Below are 22,261 nucleotides of genomic sequence, written 5' to 3' on the forward strand. Positions count from 1 at the left end.
ATCCTTTAATGGTCTTTAAGCGCTCCAGGGGCAAGAATTGTGTGCATATTGTTCAGGATAATATCCCCAGTTGACCAGCACAGTATCTGGCCCTCAAAAAATGTTTGTTGAATGAATGAGAACAGAAATCTTACCATGGAAAAAATCTGCCAATTTGCTGATTTATAGCAATGGCCCAAACAGCAATTTTCTAGCTTCCAATGTGTCACTAATAATTTCATTAGTATGTGTTTCATAACCAGAGATCCTCATCAAGATAGCCTGTGTTCATTAATAAGTTTTCAATGTTTTAATAGTAAGCTCGGAGTGACCCAAAATTTATTTTGTTCGTATACAATTTATAATGTAGTTGCATCATTCCATATTTTTATACAAATTTGTTGTTCAATAAGAACAAATTCTCTTTACTGTACCACAGTATGTTATTAATGGATCCAATCCCGATTATGCATTAAATTGTGCCAATTGAATAATCTTAAAAACTTTATGTTTAATGAAGTAAATTTGTCCTAGACTTTCTAGAACCTTAACAACAAATTTATCTGAGAAATATGGTATTGCTTTTCAAGAACTAGTTCTTAAATTTAAAAGAAACCATTCTGTAGTGTTTAAAAAACCAAACAACTCTCAAAATAACCCATCAAAACATAGTATTGATTATTTGATTTCTGCTGGAAAACCAGGTAAACATAGTATGACTGCGTTTTTGTCTATGAAAGTATTCAGAAAATTCTACTTTTCACAAAAGAGGTTTATATCCTACAGCTCTTTTTAAGACCGAAAGTTTAAAATAAATTTTAATTTTATTCTTTGGCTATTAATTATACCTAATAAATGAGTCACTGATATCAATTCACAATAGATTTATTTTACATAAAAGAAAAAGCTTGCTGTTAATGAAAAATCCAGTAGAAAACAGTTCTGCTTTAAGTTGAGGCTCAGAAGTAGAAGCTGCTTATTAGTGAAACCTCAATAAAAAGAGAATTTTGTAAGAAAACATTCTTGGCATGAAAGCTCTAACATAAATTCTGTAATGAAATATTTACCATGCAACTTTATCGGCAGGAAGGCCGGTTTCTGATGGCTGCTATTTTCAGTCTCTTAACACATTAACATGGAAGATACTTAACCTGCTTTATTTAGAGTTAATTGTATATAAATACAATGTCATGATGGGTAACCTTTCCATAGTCCACCTATTTAATTGAGCAGTTCTAAGTAGGTAATTGGCACCTTGCCCTTTTGGTTTCCCCTTTCCCCCATTAGCCAGTCTGAATCCATTCCAACAACACTGAACACAGTGATCACCTGCAAAATAAAATACTTCCAGTCATTAACTACCTTAAAAAAATAAACATGTAGAAAAACAATCAGATTTGTATTTAATCTGTTTAAATTATTCACCAAAAGGACTTTAAACATTATCATCAATTGTGCTGAAAAACAAAGGATTTACTTGTTGTTGTTATTTTTTTGAGGCAGGGTCTCATTCTGTTGCCCAGGCTGTAGTGCAGTAGCATGATCATGGCTCACTGCAGCCTTGACCTCCCATGTTCAAACGATCCTCCCACCTTAGCCTCCTGAGTAGCTGGGACTACAGGCGCACACCACCATGCCCAGCTAATTTTCCGTATTTTTTATAGAGATGAGGTGTCGCTATGTTGCCCAGGCTGGTCTCGAACTCCTGGCCTCAAGTAATCACCCTGCCTTGGCCTTCCAAAAGTGCTGAGATTACAGGTGTAAGCCACCATGTCTGGCCTAGATAAAGGATTATATTGGAGGGAGTTTTACACATCTTCAAGTTATTTGGCAGTTAAAAGTTTTAAATATTTCTATGATATTCTATTACATTAAAGAATATTAATTAAAATTTTATGTTAATATAACTATCTGTAATCTATGAAACTGTTTCCAAATAACTAATGAGGAATTTGCATTTTGTTATAATATTAGAAGGTATGTCAATTCCTGATATATTTTCCTTCTCATACCCACAATACTCACCTCATCTGCCAGAAGTGATAATTCAGTACTGTTTGCTGCATCATAATCATAGAGAACCCTGGCCTTTCTGCTGCCACTACACTCCTTAAGGTCACTGAGGTTGGAAGGAGAGGTGATTACTAGGCCACTTGTTGAAGCCATGGCGGAAGAACCAATCGCATTTGGTAAAACTGATGGTACAGGTGCCACAGAAGTCTGATTGTTGTTACTAAGATAATTGGATGGAAAACTGTTGAAAAGAAAACAGTGAATTATCTATTTCCAAGTGACTAAAGTTCCTTAATACCACCACTTGGTGGCGCTGTTTACTTTCTACCAGACTTCACATTGGAAAAGATTTACAGATATTACTTTAATGACAGAGTGTATCTACCTTTTCCCTCTTGGGCCAATTATACTAGAGACAACTCAGGTGGTATTCAAATATAAATCCTTGAAAGTTTGTTTCAAAACTGTCCTTGTAATATTAACAAAATTAATGGCTGTATTTTTTCCCCCAGGAAAAATAGATGGTTTATTATGGTTTATTTTGAAAGCACTGCCCAAAAGCTTCCATTAGAATGTTTTCTTAATTTTTTATGAATTATTAAATAAAAATATTGATGAAAAACTACTTAAATAATTAGATACTACAAGTATGAGGCTTTTTCAACTTAATTCTTTGAGAAATATTTGAATAACTAAACCCTTTTTTCATAAACTGGTCCATTCACATTTTCCTATTCAAATAAAATATTGTCATTTATATGTAAATGTTATTTATTTGTATCTACATGTTCAGCATGACTATGAGAAGCAGAAGACATAAAGATGAAATGATACTATTCCCTTAAGGACATACACACAGTGAGAAGGTAGACATTCAAATAATATGACTGCTAATTATCTCAATGAAATCGAAGACTCAATGGTAGAATAGGACACATTTTACAAGTTCATTTGTTCTATTTTTTAGAAAAATTTTCTATTAGAAACCAGTGATTTTTGTGATTAATGTGCTCATAAATAATTTGAAGATAATTAGAATTTTCAGTTTATTTTAAGGCTAGTTTCCCCAATAATACTAAATAGAAAACAGTACAAAATAGCTGGTCTGACATCATTCTAATTCAACCATTTCTAAGCTAAAAAATTATCTATGAAAATTCGTTGTTAAGTTTTAATCAATTCATTAAACTAGAAAAGTCCCCTTTTCTCTTCATGACCACTCTACCATCTGGAAATCATTTCAGGCATCAGCAAAATTCCCTGTATCCTTAACCTCTTCTCTAAACCTTCCCTTCATTCTCCTGTGCTAGTGTTTATCTCCCATACTCCTCTTTTATCACTGAACCTAGAGGTCAATGGAGGAGTCTTATGTTCTTCATCACTGTTATTTAGACTCTTTTCTGTAAACAATTCTGGCCAATCCTTCAACTTCATGTTATTCGACTATACTACATTATCTTTCCCTCCCACAGTATCATATTTTATATTATCATATATTATCTTTCCTTCCCACATTATATTCTCTCCATCTATTGTATCATTCCCATCACTTAAAGAGATACCCAGTATCTCTTGTTGTAATCACCTAAAGATGCCTCATTCCCCTACTTTCATTTCTAGAAGATTTTAGCACCTGGCTCACTTGACATTGTATCTTAATTCTTGGTGACTTTAGTATCCATATGGACAGTTCTTCCAACACGTTAGCCTCTTAAATCCTCGAACTCTTCTATTGACTTTATACCTGATCCTAGTTCAGCCACCCATTCCCACAGTCACATCTAGATCTTACCAATTCCAGTAACCACAACCCTTCCAATAATAATAGTTTCTACTATCCCATTCTTTGACCATCGCCTTTTTCTTTCAAGTGCTCTCACATCAACAAGCCTACCAGGGTCTATGATCCTACCAACACCTTCATGTCCATAGTTAATTATAATAACCCCTTACATATGCTCTCATTTCTTATGCCTCTCACTTCATTGTACTCATTTGGTAAAAACCTATTTACCTACTCAGTATCCATGCATCTACTTTAACAGGAGAAACACAGAAAAGCTTTATTTTACATTCAATTTATGATTAGGAACCTCAAGTGCATCCACATGCCACCAGGCAATGATACTACATTTCTCTAGTCCATTCACTTTCACTTTCCATTCCCCTGATGACTATTTCATACCCTCTTGCCCATCCTCAAAATTTCACCAGTTCTCCCCATAACCATTACACTCAGCTGATGAGTTTGCTTCCTGTTTTTTCCCCAGACGGAGTCTCGCTCTGTTGCCCAGGCTGGAGTGCAGTGGCACAATCTCGGCTCACTGCAACCTCTGTCTCCCAGGTTCAAGCGATTCTCCTGCCTCAGCCTCCTGAGTAGCTGGGATTACAGGCGCCCACCACCACGCCCAGCTAATTTTTATATCTTTAGTAGAGACGGGGTTTTACCATGTTGGTCAGGCTGGTCTTGAACCTCTGACCTCGTGATCCACCTGCCTTGGTCACCCAAAGTGTTGGGATTACAGGCGTGAGCCACAAAAGAACAATCAGGAAGTCTCTTTTTTTTTGATACAGGAGTTCACTCCTTTTGCCCAGGTGTAGTGCGGTGGTGCAATCTCGGCTCACTGCAACCTCTGCCTCCCGGGCTTAAGCAAAGAATTCTCTTGCCTCAGCTTCTTGAGTAGCTGGGACTACAGGCATGCACCTCCACACCCAGTTAATTTTTGTATTTTTTGTAGAGACAGGGTTTCGCCATATTGCCCAGGCTGATCTCAAACTCCTGAGCTCAAGAGATCCGCCCACCTTGACCTCCCAAAGTGCTGGGATTACCCGCATGAGCCACTGTGCCCGGCCAGGAAACTCTTTAATGAGCTGTCTATGCTCCTGATGTTAATTCCTCCACATGTGCACAAAATCTCATCCCTTTTTGCCTATCTAGGATATCACTCTACCAATTCTTCCCTTTCCCCTCCCACATTATCATATTTTCTCCATCTACTGTATCATTCCCATCAGCTTACAAACATGTCTCCTATCTTAAAAAACAAGCAAAAAATTGCTAGACACCCCTTTCTCCTCTGGCTACTGCCTCATTCCTCTGTTCCTCTTTACACCAAAACTTCCTGAAAGATCTACCTAAACTTAGTCACAATTCCTCTCCTCCCAGTCTCTTACATTACAAACATTACTTTGTGCCTACTGTTTCACCAAAACCACTCGTCAAGGTTAGCAATGACGTTAATGTTCCTAAATCCAATGGTCAATTCCCAGTCCTCCTCTCACTTGACCTATGCAGTGACCGTTCTCTCCCACTTTCACACATCATGTTCACTTGGCTTCCAGGCCATACTCTTAGTTTCCATTTTACCTCACTGCCTCACTTCTTATCATCCTCCTTGCCTTGTTCCTCAACTCTCCATGCTAGAGTACTTCAGGGCTCAGTCCCTGATCCTCCTCTTTTCTCTATACTTACTCCTTCGAGGGTTTATCTAGTCTCACAGATTTAAATATCTTTGATATGCTGACAACTCTCTAATTTCTCTAATTCACCCCGCCCCCAAGCCAAGTTCGACCTGCATATCCTAAAATTGGATACCTCCACTTAAATGTTTAACAGACATCTCAAACTTAACATATTTAAAACTGGGCTTCTAATGTAACTGACATACTTCCCACACCTCCATCCCTGAAATCTTTGCCTCATCTGGCATTCCCCATTTTAACTAACCACAACTCCCCATTCCTTCAGTTGTTTAGGTCAAAAACTTGCAGACGGGCGCAATGGCTCATGCCTATAATCCCAGCACTTTGGGAGGTTGAGGCGGGTGGATTGCCTGAGGCCAGGAGTTCAAGACCAGCCTGGCTAACATGGTGAAACACCTTTTCTACTAAAAATGCAAAAAATTAGCTGGGTATGGTGGCCACACCTGTAATCATAGCTACTTGGGAGACTGAGTCAGGGGAATCCCTTGAACCCAGGAGGCAGAGGTTGCAGTGAGCCGATATTGCGCCATTGCACTCCAGCTTAAAAACAAAATGAAACAAAACAAAACCTTGCAATAATTCTTGACATCTTTGTGTTCAATATACATACATACAGTCTGTCAAGCAAATAATTCTGACTTTACACCCATAGTCACGCCTGTAATCCCAGCACATTGGGAGACTGAGGCGGGTGGATCACGAGGTCAGGAGATCGAGACCATCCTGGTTAACACGGTGAAACCCAGTCTCTACCAAAAATACAAAAAATTAGCCGGGTGTGCTGGCGGGTGCCTGTAGTCCCAGGTACTTGGGAGGCTGAGGCAGGAGAATGGTGTGAACCCAGGAGAAGGAGCTTGTAGTGAGCAGAGATTGTGCCATTGCACTCCAGTCTGGGCAACACAGTGAGACTCCGTCTCAAAAAAAAAAAAAAAAATACACCCACAGGACCTGTGGTTCCATCCTATCTACCACAATTACCCCAATCCAAGCCACTGCCAACTTCTGACTGAGTTACTCACTACATTATTGCAGTAAGTTTGAAACAGATCTGTCAGCTTCCACCCAACACCTATCCTCAATGTGGCAGCCAGAATGATTCTGTTAAAGCCTAAAATTATGTCACTCCTCAGCTCAAAATTTCCAAAGGCTCCTCATCTCTGAGTAAAGACCAAAGTCAAAGCCCTATATGTTTTGGCTCCACATTTCCTCTATTCGTCTCTAGCCAAGCCCTCCTTGCCGTTCCTTGACCATACCAGCTATGTCACGCTCTCAGGGTTTTTGTACTTGCTGCACCCTCTTCCTGGAGCATCTCTCAGATGCCTGCATGCGTGCTTTCTCACATCTTTCTCTACTCCGACCAAAGTAGCTTCCTGCTATGTTTTTCGGTACACCATTTTCACCTTCTAATATACTATATAATTTATATACATATTGCTTTTCTGCTCCCTTCTGCCTCCATATAGAATGTAGATTCCAGGAAGGCAGGAATTTTGGTTATTTTATTTATATACTATATCCTCCACATCTGGAACAGTGTATTTTAAAAATGAAAAGCAAATGTTTCTCTGATGATAAAGGGTTTTAATGATAAGAAGAAATAGTTTTAAATATAGATTTTCCTCTCTAAAATTAACCACCTCTCCTAGTATCCCTTCCTCAGTGAACTCAGTTCTTCAGCAGAGATTAAATACATTTCTGAAGGTAAGAAAAAGCTCTACTTATATGAATATGTATATACACATAGCTTTTTTAGTTCTCTAACCATATTTTACTTTCAAATCTACTAGTATGATTTTAGCCTTTGATTAGCCACTGAAGTCTACCTATGTCAATTTTGCAGAGTTAAGATTTAAAAAATGAACTGAAAGGCCACTTTTGCCTTCTAAGAACTTTTACTGATACATTAAAAAATCATACCAATTACTCATTCTACAAAAATGTCAATTAAGCCACTGGAACGTGATATGTAAAAGCCTTCCAATTGTTAAAAAAACTGCTAATCTTGTGACTAGTACTTCTGCTTTCTCATCTTTAAAATATGGATAATAATAGTACCTACCTCATTTGGTGGTGAGGATTATAAAGTTAATAATATACATGAGGTGTCTGGTAGAGCACCTATGCACAACTTAGGCTCAGCCAAAGTGGTTATTGTTACTCAGTTACTTCTACTACCTGTTGGTACTGTTATTGCAACTATTAACGATACAATCTGGTTCTATTCTTCATAAATAGCTTTTGAATGTGTTAGTGTGGAGCTGGATGATTTGTGAAGTTCAATATTTGAATATTTCCATGTATTATCTTAAAAACTTCCCCCAGTGTCATTGGTCATTAGCAATAATATAATTGAGGGTGGAGAGATAAGCTAGACTTTCTCTTCTAGAATAGTAGCACTGGTTTTACTTTGTATTGCTGGAGCTTATCTCAAAGTGCAGTAATAACATAATAACTGGATTTTGTTTAAATGGCCGAGTCCTAAGCATAGAGTGGCTTTAAGTAGAATGCAAGTATAAGCAACCCCTATGCTGCACTTCCAGAGTTTCAGGATAAAGTGGAAAAAAGTACTAAGGCTTCTTGGACTTAAAACAGTTATAATGATGTGAAGATACGATGGTGTTCTGCCTTGAGATATTACCACTAATAAAACCTCAAATATATAGGTATGTAAATGCTCCTGTATATCCTATTAAAATAACTAATGACTAGGCTGCAATTCATTTTTGAGGTTCAAAACTGGTTTCATGGATGTGCCCAATTTTGTTATAGGCCAAGTTTTGAAGTGTTAATGTGCAGAAACAAACACCAAAGTAACTTTATTTACCTTATCCCCTGAAACGATTTTTTGATATTCTTCCTTCAAATGCTACATATCACTCCCGTTTTAATGGTTTCTCACTATATAAATTCCAAACTCCTTACAACAACTTACTTTAAAGGCCATTCATGGTATGACCTTGCTTAACTCCTCTAGATTCATCTACCATTCCATTCTTGAACACTATGCTCCAGCCTGAATGGACTACTGTCAGTTCCCTGAACTTGCCGTACTCTCTCTTTCTTGTGGCTTTTTTATATACATATTCTTCCTTGCTTAGAATATTCATCCCTGTCCCTTTTTTCATCTAGATTATTCCTACCAAGATAACTTCACCTGGGAAACTCTGCTAGATGTACCTCAGTCACAGTTAGATGCCTTCATAATACCAGGCACCTTCTATTTTTCTGCCAACTACATGGCCTGTCTACCAATGGCTTGCTTTGTATTTCTACCTAGGCTAAATATTGCGAGAGCAGAGACCATGTTTGCCCTAAACACTATTTTATTTTCAGTGTCACCTTATAATGTGAGCTCCATAAAGGCAAGCATCTTTGCCTGTTTTGTTTGCTGATATTACCCCAGAATATGTAACAGTGCTTGGCACATGGCAGACAGTCAATAAATATTTGAAGAATGAATGACTGAGCTATGTGTTTTACATACTATCATTTTGCTTTAAAGTATATTATCATACTCAAAATAATCACATCGGTAGATATGAGGTCTTAAGAAATATTCTAAAACTTTTCTTTTTTTTTAATATAGTAAACAAATGAGTAACGAGTAAGTATAAATTAGTTTATCTTTAAGGGTAACTGTCAATTGAATTATATCTTCCTCAACCAATAGCAAAAAGTATTCAGTAGCAGGAAAAAAGTGAACTTTGAAACACTTTTAACCTTACAGCACTGAAAAGGTATTCACTTTTTTTTTCTCATCCCTGTTAACATGCCTCTGTGCCAGAAGAGCTCAAAATATTCTGTTACCTCAGAAATCTGATGACTTTCCTAAAAAAAAAAAAAAGAAACTATTTCTAAGAAAGCTAGTAAGAGCCTTTAATTCCTCTAATCTTCCCTACTATTAGTTCATATGCAAAAATTTGAATTTCTCCTCTTTACATGTGAAAAGTAAATTATCACCTTCCCAGTTGTTTCTGGAGGTCTAACATATACTGGTAACACTGTGCGTAGTAAGTCATCTGGGCTTCTACAAAGTCATTCAGACAGCGAAGGTGATGGGCCTGTGAAGGAAAATTATAGTCAGTTCTTATCTCTATAGTCAACTTAAATGGCAAATGCAAGGGGGAGACAGACCACAATATTGTACTGAGGTAGACTCACCAGTATCTAACATTTTACTGCAAGGCTTATTAAGATTGGCCTTGGTGAACAGTACAGTAGCAAACTCTGCTTAGCCAATAAACACCAACTGTATGTTTAATGAGGGTGGGAGAACTAGGTGATAAGATGTAAACAAAAATTTAAAATATTTCTTCGGATATATTGGAAAGTAACAATTTAAATTTCCTTGATGAATGACTGAGAAGTTCAGTTTTTCCTCCCAAAATTGCCTTAGGACTACCAAAGTCTTGTTCCAGATGAATTTTCAATGAATGAATACTTACATGTGTACTGCTGATTCCCTCTAGCAGAAGTCTGGTAATCTCTGCTTGACGATCAAATTCACTTTGAGTTATTCTTAATTCCTGTTCAGACTTAAATAAGAATATAGTTTTAGAATCTCTTCAGAAGACTCAGTCCATCTTATATACATTTATTTTAGACGGTTAAAAAAAAATGCCCCAAACAAACCTCAAGTTATAATCTGGCAATTCCCCAATTCTGCTTTGTATCTAAAATGGTTCCCTGGATTCTAGACCTTAGCTTTTCTGTATTACTCCACCTGGACAACTGATTCCAGTACTTGACTCAAAAGAATCTGTTACACTAAAGCTTAATAATACACTCTTAAGAGCCTAGAAAAACTACTAAGAGAAAGTCAAGATATTTTCATAAATTTTCTAGTATCAACTTTGCTAAATTTTAATATTTGACAAAATTTTAAGATGACCACTTTTACAAGTATAAAATAATATTGCTGCAAAACATTCTCAATTATTACTATAGTTTTTACTTTGAAGTTAAAGAGTCTTCAGTCTCAAATGCAAAAGGCTTTAGAGTGAAGCCATAGGATTTTCACCTTGCGTTTAGTTGCCAAACACTTGTTGCTAGCACCACAGTTTTTAGGTTCATTCAAAGGATTTTTTGTCCTACATTTTAAATGTCTTCCTTTTAAATTTTCTTTTCAAACTATGCATAAAAAATGCCTTAAGCAGAATACTATCTATTAAGATACACTAGGGTTTTAAAAAGCTTTTTAAGTTATGATTGAACTTCAATCAGTGGTGTGCTGTTAAATTCTTCTCCAAGAAATAAAAAAAAAAGCTCTCATATCCAGATTTTCATGACATAAATACTACCACCACAGCTGATTTCCAGCTACTAAGGTGAAGTCACATACTGTGGAGCTGGGAAGAGATGTAAATAATAGTATGCCACTATTGGTTTCAACCATCTGATAAAAGAGGCTTACTGCTGTGACAAAACAGTTCACTGAAAAATCAACAAGATCTAAAAATAGCAAATAGTGGCAAAAAACATTTTCTCAAATCTTTAGTCAGAGTTGGTTGTTAATAAGTGGGAAAGAGAAATAAAACCTCACAGCTTACTCAGAATAGTTAGCTTATTTCCCACTGGGCATTATCATTGGTAACATCATCATAATGGTATGTTTGACTACCTCTCCAGCACAAATAGCATTTTCCACCTATGCAAATACTTTATGACATTTCCAAGATGTAATAAAAAGTAAACAACAACAACAAGGTATGAACTTTTTTCTTTCAGGCCTCATCTCCCTCTCCTCACCCTTTGTTAGCAATAGTTAACCTAATAAGCCAGTCTACAAGGAAGAAGCAGCAAAGTAGATACTCAGTTGCTGTAACAGCCCACTGGCAACAACCCCAGCAGAGGGGACTAAGAATTGACCTCTAGCTTGGACTTACGGAAATAAGCTTGAATTAGTAAGTCAAAAGTCGAAATTGAATTTACTTGACTAAAACCAGAACCCATGGTTTTTTGATAGCAGGGACAAAGTAAGCTTCATTTAGAAGCTAGTATGAAGTAGAAAAAAGTCCCAGAAGAAAAAAAGAAGCAATGTTCTTCCTAAGGAGAGCATTAAGGAAAACCAATCACATCAATGTTACACATGCAGTATTTACTGTTCTGCTTGAATACAAAAAGGCTTTGAGTGACAGAAGTAAATACAGCAAATCAAAAATAAATGCACTTCATAAGTAAACTAGGCTAGTCCCATATAGGTCTTTGATTGTGAAAGTATGGTTTGATTTAATGGTCTTTAGTAGAAATGGCAGAAAAATCCTACTAGTTGACATTATTTCTAGGTAAGGTGTAAGCAAATAAACTAGGTAGCAGATTAAGGTGACCAGGAAGATTGAGACTAAAATGGAAATAATATTTTAATGCTAAGTACACTGAATAAAAAATATCAAATGATCTCATTAAGGATGAGGGATCAGCTTTCTAGGTTTGAGTAAAATTTAATCATGAAGAAAGGCACCATGTTACAAAGCTTAGGAGGTCCTTCTGTACAATCTAGACTTTATTTAGAGAGGGTAGATGATAGGGAAAAATGCATCTCATTTCTGGAATAAGTTTTAGTGCATGTTCGGTGACTTCAAATAGTCACATGTCCCAAATCATCTATACTTCTGGCATATATAACTGTTCATAATTGATCTGAGAGGCTAAAAAAATTTAAATTAGGTTTAGCATAATCAATTTACTTTGGAAGAAAATTATCCACATTAGAAAGATAGATAAGAAAGGGCTGATATTCTGTCGTCTAAAAAATCTCAAGGGAAAAGACTTTCTACTGCTAAAAATAACTGCTACTAGACTACATGATAGCAATAACATGGGTTAGGTAAGCTAGAAGAGTTTTTTTTAAATGTAACTGGAAGATGGGCAAGAATCTGTTGGCCCATGATATCATGATTGGGTTATCTGTAAGCCATAAATTTTGGTAATGCTTCTGAGGCATTTGCTGTGACTATCTTGATCAGTGTTGCCTACTATTCATATGGCTTAAAATCTTAAAATGCTCCAGGAATATAAAGTTTTAACATTTATACATTTTCATTTATTTATTTATTTTTTGAGACAGAGTTTTGCTCTTGTTGCCTAGGCTAGAGTGCAATGGCCGATCTCGGCTCACTGCAAACTCCATCTCCCAAGTTCAAGGGATTCTCCTGCCTCAGCCTTCCAAGTAGCTGGGACACCACGCCTGGCTAATTTTCTATTTTTAGTAGAGGTGGGGTTTCACCATGCTGGTCAGGCTGATCTTGAACTCCTGACCTCAGGTGATCTGCCCCCCTCGACCTTCCAAAGTGCTGGGATTACAGGTATGAGCCACTGCGCCCGGTCATTTATACATTTTTAATTATAAAAATGTCAGAAGTGACATGTGTAGAAGAAAAAAACCCCTCAAATCCATTTTGATAGGTTTCTTTAGATTTTATATATACGTATATAATATGTTTCATGAGTTTCTTCCCATGTATTGTATCAATTTATTTCCTAAACTTGCTGGGACTGCAAAATCAAGTCAGAAATTTTCTGGCATATCTTTACGCCAAAGAGGAAGACATTCTAGTTTTTTTGTCCAACCTATATTCTCTTCTGTGTTGCTCTGCCCCTTTTCATGCTAGAAGTTCAGGAAGAAATCAGAATCCAGTGTGGAACCATAACTAAATTGATGAACAGACTTCACAAAGGGGGATAAGAGCTTAAGGTAAGAATTTCATACTGGAGATCCAAGTCATAGAATCAATAGCTCTATAACCTATGCATAAAACAGACTGTATAATCAATCCTACAAAGCCAGAAAAGAAAAGTTAAAGTTTATAAAGCTATTACTTGTCAGGGGCCACAATCATCACCTGTCCTCAGCCCCCAGTGTTATCCTCATGTAGATGTCAGAGTTTGGTAGGCCCTAACATAAGAAGGAAATGAAAAATGCTTCTGAAGACTTCAAAAAGCATTTGAAAAAAGTCTGCATGTACTACAGTTTCTAATTTTATCCCTTAAATTGTTGTTTAATTACTTGCTTTCCCAGGCCACAGACGATTAGAAATGGTAACATAGACAGAAGAACTGCTAGCAGCAGTCATACAAACAACTTCTACAAGAAACAAGTCTGATACTGAGGGAAGAGACAACATAGTTGAAAAACAACAAATTCAATTGTTAACAGTATAATAAATGCTAATAATGACCTTAAATGTAGTGAAATCAAATACTTGCTATCTTATATTTAATGCAGCAGTAAAATACATTTTTACAGATTTTTCAACTAATGTGACTGAGAAAAATTAGCTTTGGTGCTGGAGAGAACAAGCTTCAGTTACCTAAAAAATTCACTTGTGGCTGGGTGAGGTGGCTCATGCCTGTAATCCCAGCACTTTGGGAGGCCAAGGTGGGTGGATCACTTGAATTCAGGGGTTTGAGACCAGCCTGGCCAAAATGGTGAAAAAAGCTGTCGCTACTAAAAATACAAAAAATTAGCGAGGCGTGGTGGCAGGCACCTGTAATCCCAGCTACTTGGGAGGCTGAGACAGGAGAATTGGTTGAACCCAGGAGGCAGAGGTTGCAGTGAGCTGTGATTGTGCCATTGCACTCCAGACTGGGCAACAAGAGCAAAACTCCATCTCAAAAAAAAAAAAAAAAAAATTCATTTGTGCGAAATATGATACATCCCATTCTCTGAAGATACAGGACATGGTGTTAACTATATTTTACATTTTAAAAATTGTCATTAAAAAGTAATTAACAAGCATTTCGCCTGCCTTCTATAGTAAGGAACTGTAAGATTACCACTTAGTACAGGTGTCTAAGATTTATCAGTGTGTGTGCAAACCACATCTCTGCAGCATTGTTCAACTGCTTGGTGGAGCTTCTATTAAAGAGACCTGAACATACCCATCATTTTCAGATTTTATAAGGTATAGTAACATAGACTGTGACTGGACCCATGGTTGTTGCCCAATAAATATTTACTGAATCAATGTCAACTAAATTCTTGTTTCATAGTTCTGTAGTTTAATAATTTACTTACTTTTGTCACCTCCTCTGCCCAAATCTAGCCAGCATTAAAAATTAGAGAAAAATATAGAGCATGAAAGTTGGAATTTATTTTCTACAACTTACTATAAATATAAATACTTGTTTAAATGGCATACTCTTTTTCAGAATAATATTAATAGATTAAACACAGTAGTAACTAAATCAGTACAGCTTAACATACTGTGTAATATGACTTTTATATGTATCATTACTATCAATTCTAAAATCTTACGCTAAATCTATAAATTAACAGTTTTCCCAAATTGAGAACACCTAATCTTTCTTAGCTCCAGTATTCTCGTCGGGAAAATTAGAGATTTGGACTAAATGATTTCGAATTTCTAATTTAAGTATAAATTATAAAATTTTAGGAAATGAAGCAAAGCAAGGATTAATGGCTGCTGATACAGCCTTTTTGGAGAGAAACAATAAGCTGGAGATATAATAAATATAAAATTACCAGCTGTAAATAGATTTTACTATAAGTAGATTACATTAATAGTAAAAACAAATGATTAATGAAACAAAGTCCTGTTAATTGTTTTTAATTATGATTTTGAGACAAAAAAGCTATGCTTTATATATTAAATTAGCAATGACTGAAATATTCTCACCCTTTTCATTTACCTATAGATAGGACAATGGAAACACATTAATGCATTCTCTTGCTATCTAAGGTAAGCCCTAATTCAGCCAGGGCTTCAGTAATTACAGTTTTTTAAAAAAACATAAACAAAAATGCATTTTATATATTCTGTACAATAATCTTTCCTATTACTTTCCTGCTTTTAGTTTAATGCTAGTGAATGAAAGCAGTCAATTAATTGCCAATTTATTAGCTGTACTGCAGATCCCTTGACACTTCTAATGAAGTAATATATCTAGAAATAAAATAAAACACACTATCTATACACTTTTATTGGCTAATGTGCACAAACTGTTGGCTATGTTCAGATTTTACAACTTTCTATTTTACTAAAATAAAAAACTTCTAATAGTTCAAACATTTTCTCAAACTAAGCTCAACATATACATTGGATACCATAAAACAATCTGCATTCTCTATTCTTTCCCAAGGCTATCACCATTCCACCAAAACTTTTGTAAGTGAGTTAGCACTGGATGGAGAACAAGCCTGGCCATTACAGGAGTACCTAATCTAATGGGGTCTGTCTTGGCCTGAAATGGCAGAAGAAAATAATTCTATGTTGAGTTTGGGTGAAAATAAGGTAAATCTTGAAGCTACTGAGCAGCAAAGTCAAAGTGTTTACCTTACACCTTTAAGTATATTTTGTTAATTTTCTTTGCCAAAAGTGAAAATATAAATGCCAGCTTAAATTAGCATCTTTTACTCAGTACAAAAAGGCACTATATAAAGTTCCAGTATCACTTCAGCTACTATTTTTTCCTCATATTTTTGTTGTTAAAGATAATGAATACACGGTTTCAATTATTTCAAAATTTTACATGCAGCTAATAGCAAGAGAAGGCACTTTATTCAAGATGTAGAAAACACAGTAGGCCAACAAACCTTCAGCCATTTTACATGCAGGAAGTTGAGCATGTAAGAGAAATTTACCATAATGTTATCTCCTTCAAGGCGAGCTGAGTTTAGTTGCTTAAGTGCATAGTAAGAGACAAAGAACACATTATACCAATGAACACAGTGAAACAAATTACTTCTGCACAATAAATAACACATTAAACAAGTAAAAGAGCCAATCAAATATTTTTTCTACTTAAAAAAACCCCACTACATGTATTGTTCTATGAAACTGCATATAGTGGTGCCTATTCATTTTTTTCCCCAATATTCAAATTTTCAAAACAAAAAAATATGTTGATGCTTGACTTTAAATGAGAATCATTTAGGGAAAATGTATCATTTTTAAAACTGTCAGTTACCTACAATTTTTATTAAATTTTCACTAAGAAAGTCCTTCTGCCTACCCCAAATTTTCCTATTCAAAGATCATTTCTATTTTATGAATTTATGATGCCTTCAACCACATTCTCTTTCAATCATCCTCAGCCAGGTCTTGGCATACTCTGAAGTCTTAAAGGCATGTCAATCCTTGTATTTCTAATAAACCTTAAATTCAAACATGTGTTCTTAAAGGCTGTATGATGGTGCTCTAAATTTATTGAGTTTACAGATTAAAGATTTACGCTGCTGTGGAAATGCTTAAGTTTGCTGTATGATGTTAAAGAAACATTTTCCATCAAATTTGGATGTCCCAAAATAACAGGGGCCTAAACCACTAAACACCGAAGAGCTTTGAAACCGGCTGATTTTTATCTTTAACATTACTACAACTGTAAAATAATTTTTAAGTTTGGATTAGACTAAAATTGGATTAGTAAATGTAGGTGCCTTATAATTGAAATGCATTACAGTTTTGTACCCCTTAGGTGAAATGCCTGGGACCAGAAGTGTTTCAAATTTCTGGTTTTGGATTTGCATTATACTTACTGGCTGAGCAACCCTAATGTGAAAAGCTCCAATAAGCATTTCTCTTGAGCATCATAAAGGCACTCAAAGAATTTCATATTTTAGAGCATTTCAGATTTCAGGTTTTTGGATTAGGGATACTCAACCTGTAATTATTTTTGTTCTTGCTTCTCTGGTATGTTTTATCATATAAACAATCTATTTTTCAAAACTGTGTTTTTGTTCATTGTGAAACATTAAAGTTGGCTTTCTGCTTAATTGGTATATTTCTGAGAAATGCCTTTGATGTTGCTTTACCATTCTTCAATATGCTAACTGATAAAACAGCAATATTAGATACAAGCAGAAATTCTTTACTGATAGGGCTAAATCATCAAAAAGTTTGATCTGTTATGTCATATAGTGAACTGAGAGCAGCACATATTTTACATCATTTATCTATGAACTCCTCAGTAGAGTACCCTGTACAAAATTAGCATTTAGTAAACATAGAACTCAAAAAAAGTCACAAGAAACTAGTAAGTAAATTATTGGAAAAGTGCCAATATGGATAGATCCCAAACCTTACTAACAGAGTAACTAGTTAAAAAATAATTAATCCATGGAAATTTATAAAGACCTGAAATAAAAGTAAGTCTAAGGTTAGATTAACCACTTCAGTTGCCAAATAGGAACCAGGAAATGTATCAAAGAAGGAAAAAAAAGCAAACCCAAACTCCTAGTGATTCTTCAAGTAAATGGAAGAGAAATACAGGGGGGAAAAAAAGGATCACCAAATACAGGCATACCTCCAGGCTTTATGTAATAATAAACTAAGAGAACTTTTTCTTCCCAAAGTATTTCAGACTTACTGCTATAAAGTTTGAAGAAAAATGAGTTGGTTATCTAGAGGAAAAATACAATTAAAATCAGGAAATTGAACTTTCTGTCTAGACTAAAAAAATAGTATTTGGCTAGAGTTAAATTTTGCTTTATGTAATATATAAGTTCTAGAAGAGCTGTGTATAAATAAAATTGTTGAACTGAATAAAATCATTTGTATCATCTTTTACTTTAAACATAAATTCCCATAGGAAAAAAACCTTTATCCTCAAAAATACACAGCAGAGAAAAATTGCCAAGATCTTTTCCAGATATCTCAAAAAGGAAACATCTCTCAAAATTGGTCTACTATTATATTTAGGTCCTATATATTTTAATAGCAGTGGTAAAATAATTTAGAAATATTAAAGGACTTTGTACACTGTTAAATCTATATGTGCTTTCCGGAACTTTTCCAGGTAGAAAAGCAGACTGTCATTCCTATAATAGTGCTTATTAAACAAAGTTTTGTACTGAAACTTGGTAACAGTATTTTTATTCCACAGTTATCACTGGGCACATGTAGGCATCTTGAATAAAGACATTCTGTCCCAGTTACAATATTTATTTCCAAACGATCCTTAAGTTTGTTCCTGATTATGAAATTACTATCTTTAAAAATGAGTTTATAATTTACTTTTCAAATTCATTATTAGCAACTAGAAACTAATAAAAGAATTCAATGTCTCCTGCTATCTATAGTGTTCATTTTCAAAGTTCTGATGCTGCAGATAGTCTGTTTAGGGATGTTTGGCTGTTTGTGATGATGATGTAATGATAAACCGTAAAGTGAAAATGCCAGTAAATTTGGAATTAATGTCTTATCAAAGATAGCTCTTCTCTAGCAGTAACTAATACAGTGTCTCCAAAAAAGAAAAAAGAAAACATAGAAAAAAATAACTTATTCTGCTCATACAAGGTATTGGGGTAGTCTCATAAGACATTACTATCCAATACCAAGTTAATCAGTTTTAAATTTCACTCTAAACCAATTTTCAATGTTTTTATCCCCCAAACAAGAGAACTATAAGACAGTGCCAGCACTGTGGTAGTATGCTCATGAAGGCAATGATTCTTGATGTTGGCAGTGGTAGTGACTTCAAAACAGAAGGCAGGGGTAATATACCATAGCTCAAATTAAGTATTAACTTATTAGCTGCTTCTAAAAAATTCATACGTGGCTTATTTTGTACTATTTTAAAGTTATTACAATTCAAATCTGATGTTTTCAAATTCTAGAATGATAATATAGACAGTATAACTTGGATTAACTAAAAAGCTTATAAATAAATCTTTAAAGAAAAATTTATTATATTTAATATATACCTACTCAATATTCTGAGATTTTCTGGAATATATACTACAATTTATTTATCCAAATGAGTTTCCTCTCACTCAACATCGTTGCCTGAAAGTCCATACTGCCACTGTTCGTTTGAATGGTTTTGGAACTATTCTTGGTGAACATTCTTTTAGTTAGTTTGAGCAGTGTGTGGGAAGGGAAGTGAACTAATGTTTAAGTCAAATACAAGTATTCTCAAACTTGAGTCTCATCTTAATTACTATCTTTTTTGCTATTTCCAATTATAATAAATCTATCTCCAAAAATATTTGCCACCACTGAGGATATTTAAAAAAATATGACACAACATTAGGAGCTACCATAATTTTTGTTTTTTAGCAGCAGCTGTACAGCTAAATATCACGTGTGTGTGTGTATATACATATACATACATATACACACATATACATATACATATATACACACATATACATATACACACATATATACATATACATATATATATATATTTTTTATTTTAAAGACAGGGTCTGGCTCTGTTGCCCAGGCTGGAGTGCAGTGGTGCAAACTTGGCTCACTGCAACCTCCACCTCCCATGCTCAAGAGATTCTCTCATCTCAGCCTCCTGAGTAGCTGGGACTACAGGTGGGTGCCACCACGTCCGTTCATTTTTGTACTTTCTGTTGAGAGACGGGGCTGTGCCATGTTGCCCAGGCTGGTCTCAAACTCCTGGGCTCAAGCCATCTGCCTGCCTCAGCCTCCCAAAGTGCTGGGATAACAGGCATGAGCCACTGTGCCTGGCCATGAATATCACCTTTTTGATATGACTACTTTGCACTGATTTGGATGTATTAAGTTCTGATAAATTTGTTTAGAGAGCACAAAAACAAGACCCTAAAGTTAATAGTCTGTATCTTTCATGGTATATTAGCAAAATATTTTACAAATCTTAGTTATTAATCAAAAATATTTTTCTATTTACTTACTGAATTTCTAGTTTCTGCAGCTTTTGCCTTTTTTAGTCTCGTTTTTGCAGCATCCAAATCCAGTCTCTTATTTTGCAATAGTTTCCTTTCTTTCTACAAATATAGAAAAGAAAAAATAAAGGCTAAAGATGCTAAAATTTTGTAAGAGCATACACATTTAAAGTATTATTCCCTAGTAAACATATGTATTATTTGATAAAGATCTATGATTACAAACTTGGCTATAAAGTTACCATTCAGGTATCTAGCCTCCCTTCCATCCCCTTGTTACTGTTTTAAATTTTAAAATAATTGAAACATTATAAATGTCTGGGAAAGATGGCAGGCAATGATGGAAACAAAGGAATATCAGTTTTTATATTTTGTGATTCTATCCCGCCTCGGGAACATTTGGCAATACCTTTTTGGTTGTCACAACTGGTGGAGGGATGTTACTGGCTTCTGCTAGCCAGAAGCCAGAAATGTTGCCAAACATTCCACAAGTCTATCTCTACAAGGAATCGTGAAGCCCAAAATGTCATTAGTGGCCAGATTGAAAAACTGTTTCAAATTGTTACAGATTATCCAGAAGGTGCCTAGAAAGAAGGAAGCATAGGCCTGGGGCGAGGTTCCTTGATGCCTGGTGTCCTACCTCAAGGATTGGGCAGGCTGCACTTAATTAATGTGTCATAGCACCAAATGCAACCCAACCACTCCAAAATGGAATTTCAAATTTACAGAATAATGAATAAACATTAGTATAGTATCTTAGAATTATTCAGGGAATTTCTAGCTTCTGTATAATATGTAAGTTTATTATAATTCAGTCTGCTTTAATCTTGATTCCATATGTCAAATTTCATTGCACTAAGCTAATTTTTATTTTATTTTATATTTTATTTTACGTTTTTTGAGATGGAGTCTTAGTCTGTCCCCCAGGGTGGAGTGCAGAGGCGTGATCTTGGCTCACTGCAACCTCTGCCTCCAGGGTTCAAGCAATTCTCCTGCCTCAGCCTCTCGAGTAGCTGGAATTACAGGCACCTGCCACCATGTCTGGCTAATTTTTTCGTATTTTTAGTAGAGATGGGGTTTCACCATGTTGGCCAGGCTGGTTTCGAACTCCTGACCTCAAGTGATCTGCCCACTTAGGCCTCCCAAAGTGCTAGGATTACAAGCGTGAGCCATCGCACCCGGCTGCTAATTTCTTTTAAATCATACTTGGTAGTTGTTCTGTCTCAGGCCAAATACTTATTTATACAGAAACAAATCCATTGTGAACATATAGAAAGTTTCTATAATATTCTATAATATTCAATAATATATTGTAATAAGAAATTTGTAAATTAAAGTTTGAAGTATTTATAATAGCAGCTTTGTAAAAATCTTAGAAAATTTTCATTCTCTATCACTAAGAAAATAAGTTAAAATCCTAAAAAATGAAGAGCTACATGGTATACTATGGTGATATTTTAGACCGTATTTTCATAATCATTCCAGGAACCTCTCTGTAGATTTTAGTGTTGGTAATGAATGAAAAGGGATAAAGGCATCTCAGTAACATTGTAGGATACACAAATGGAGTAAATGTATCAGTAGTCCTTTATTTTGGTTTAATTTTGTGTTCTGGGGAACATGTACCGACCTAGATTATTTAATTTTGTAATCTACTACATCTACACAGTCATGAAGAGGACAAATTATTCATTAAAAAGTATAAATATACATCTAAATGATTTTACTAAATAAAGTGGACACTTTTCAACTCACAGCAATTGTTTTGTAATCTCCTTCTATAAAGTTTCTTAAAGGAGTAAGAAAATTTAAGGCTGACGTTTGAATCAGTTCTCTGTCTGCTGTTCCAATTCTTTTTTGGGTTTCTCCACATTTAATAAGGGCATTACCTGCAAAGGAAAAACATTTTAAAAAATCGCTATCTGGTAATATCAGAAAATAAAATCATGTAAGATAAATCAGCAATTTGGTCTGTTTAAAAGTTAGCTGTCACTTGTAAGTAAAACCAAATAGAATTAACTGTAATTAAGGTAGTTTTATTTCAAAAGTAAATTTAAGAGTATAAGTGTCTAAATGAAGGAGACAAAGATAAACTTTCTATTGTAGTATAGATAATTGTACCAATTCTACCAATGGGACTAAAGAAGGCAGATATACCCCAAAATATTT

The 22,261-nt window shown here is 35.2% G+C and overlaps 1 protein-coding gene across 3 annotated transcripts in view; it reads right to left on the bottom strand.

Moving 5' to 3' along the window:
* Positions 1-848: 848 nt before the first annotated feature.
* Positions 849-22,261, bottom strand: part of SH3GLB1 (SH3 domain containing GRB2 like, endophilin B1) — a 39,274-nt gene continuing 17,861 nt past the window's right edge. The window contains exons 4-11 of one of the 3 annotated variants that reach the window (XM_007978067.3): positions 21,848-21,981; positions 20,102-20,194; positions 16,079-16,117; positions 14,492-14,515; positions 9,921-10,010; positions 9,436-9,536; positions 2,005-2,233; positions 849-1,308 (exon numbers count right to left, since the gene is read on the bottom strand). In XM_007978067.3, coding sequence (XP_007976258.1) covers positions 1,201-1,308; positions 2,005-2,233; positions 9,436-9,536; positions 9,921-10,010; positions 14,492-14,515; positions 16,079-16,117; positions 20,102-20,194; positions 21,848-21,981 — 818 coding nt within the window. In that variant the 3' untranslated portion in view covers positions 849-1,200. Of the gene's footprint in view, positions 1,309-2,004; positions 2,234-9,435; positions 9,537-9,920; positions 10,011-14,491; positions 14,516-16,030; positions 16,118-20,101; positions 20,195-21,847; positions 21,982-22,261 lie in introns of all 3 variants that reach the window. The other 2 variants (XM_007978066.3, XM_007978069.3) reach the window with 2 other exon arrangements.

This window comes from Chlorocebus sabaeus, chromosome 20 (assembly GCF_047675955.1).
Source record: "Chlorocebus sabaeus isolate Y175 chromosome 20, mChlSab1.0.hap1, whole genome shotgun sequence".
In the NCBI taxonomy this organism is placed as follows: Eukaryota; Metazoa; Chordata; class Mammalia; order Primates; family Cercopithecidae; genus Chlorocebus; species Chlorocebus sabaeus.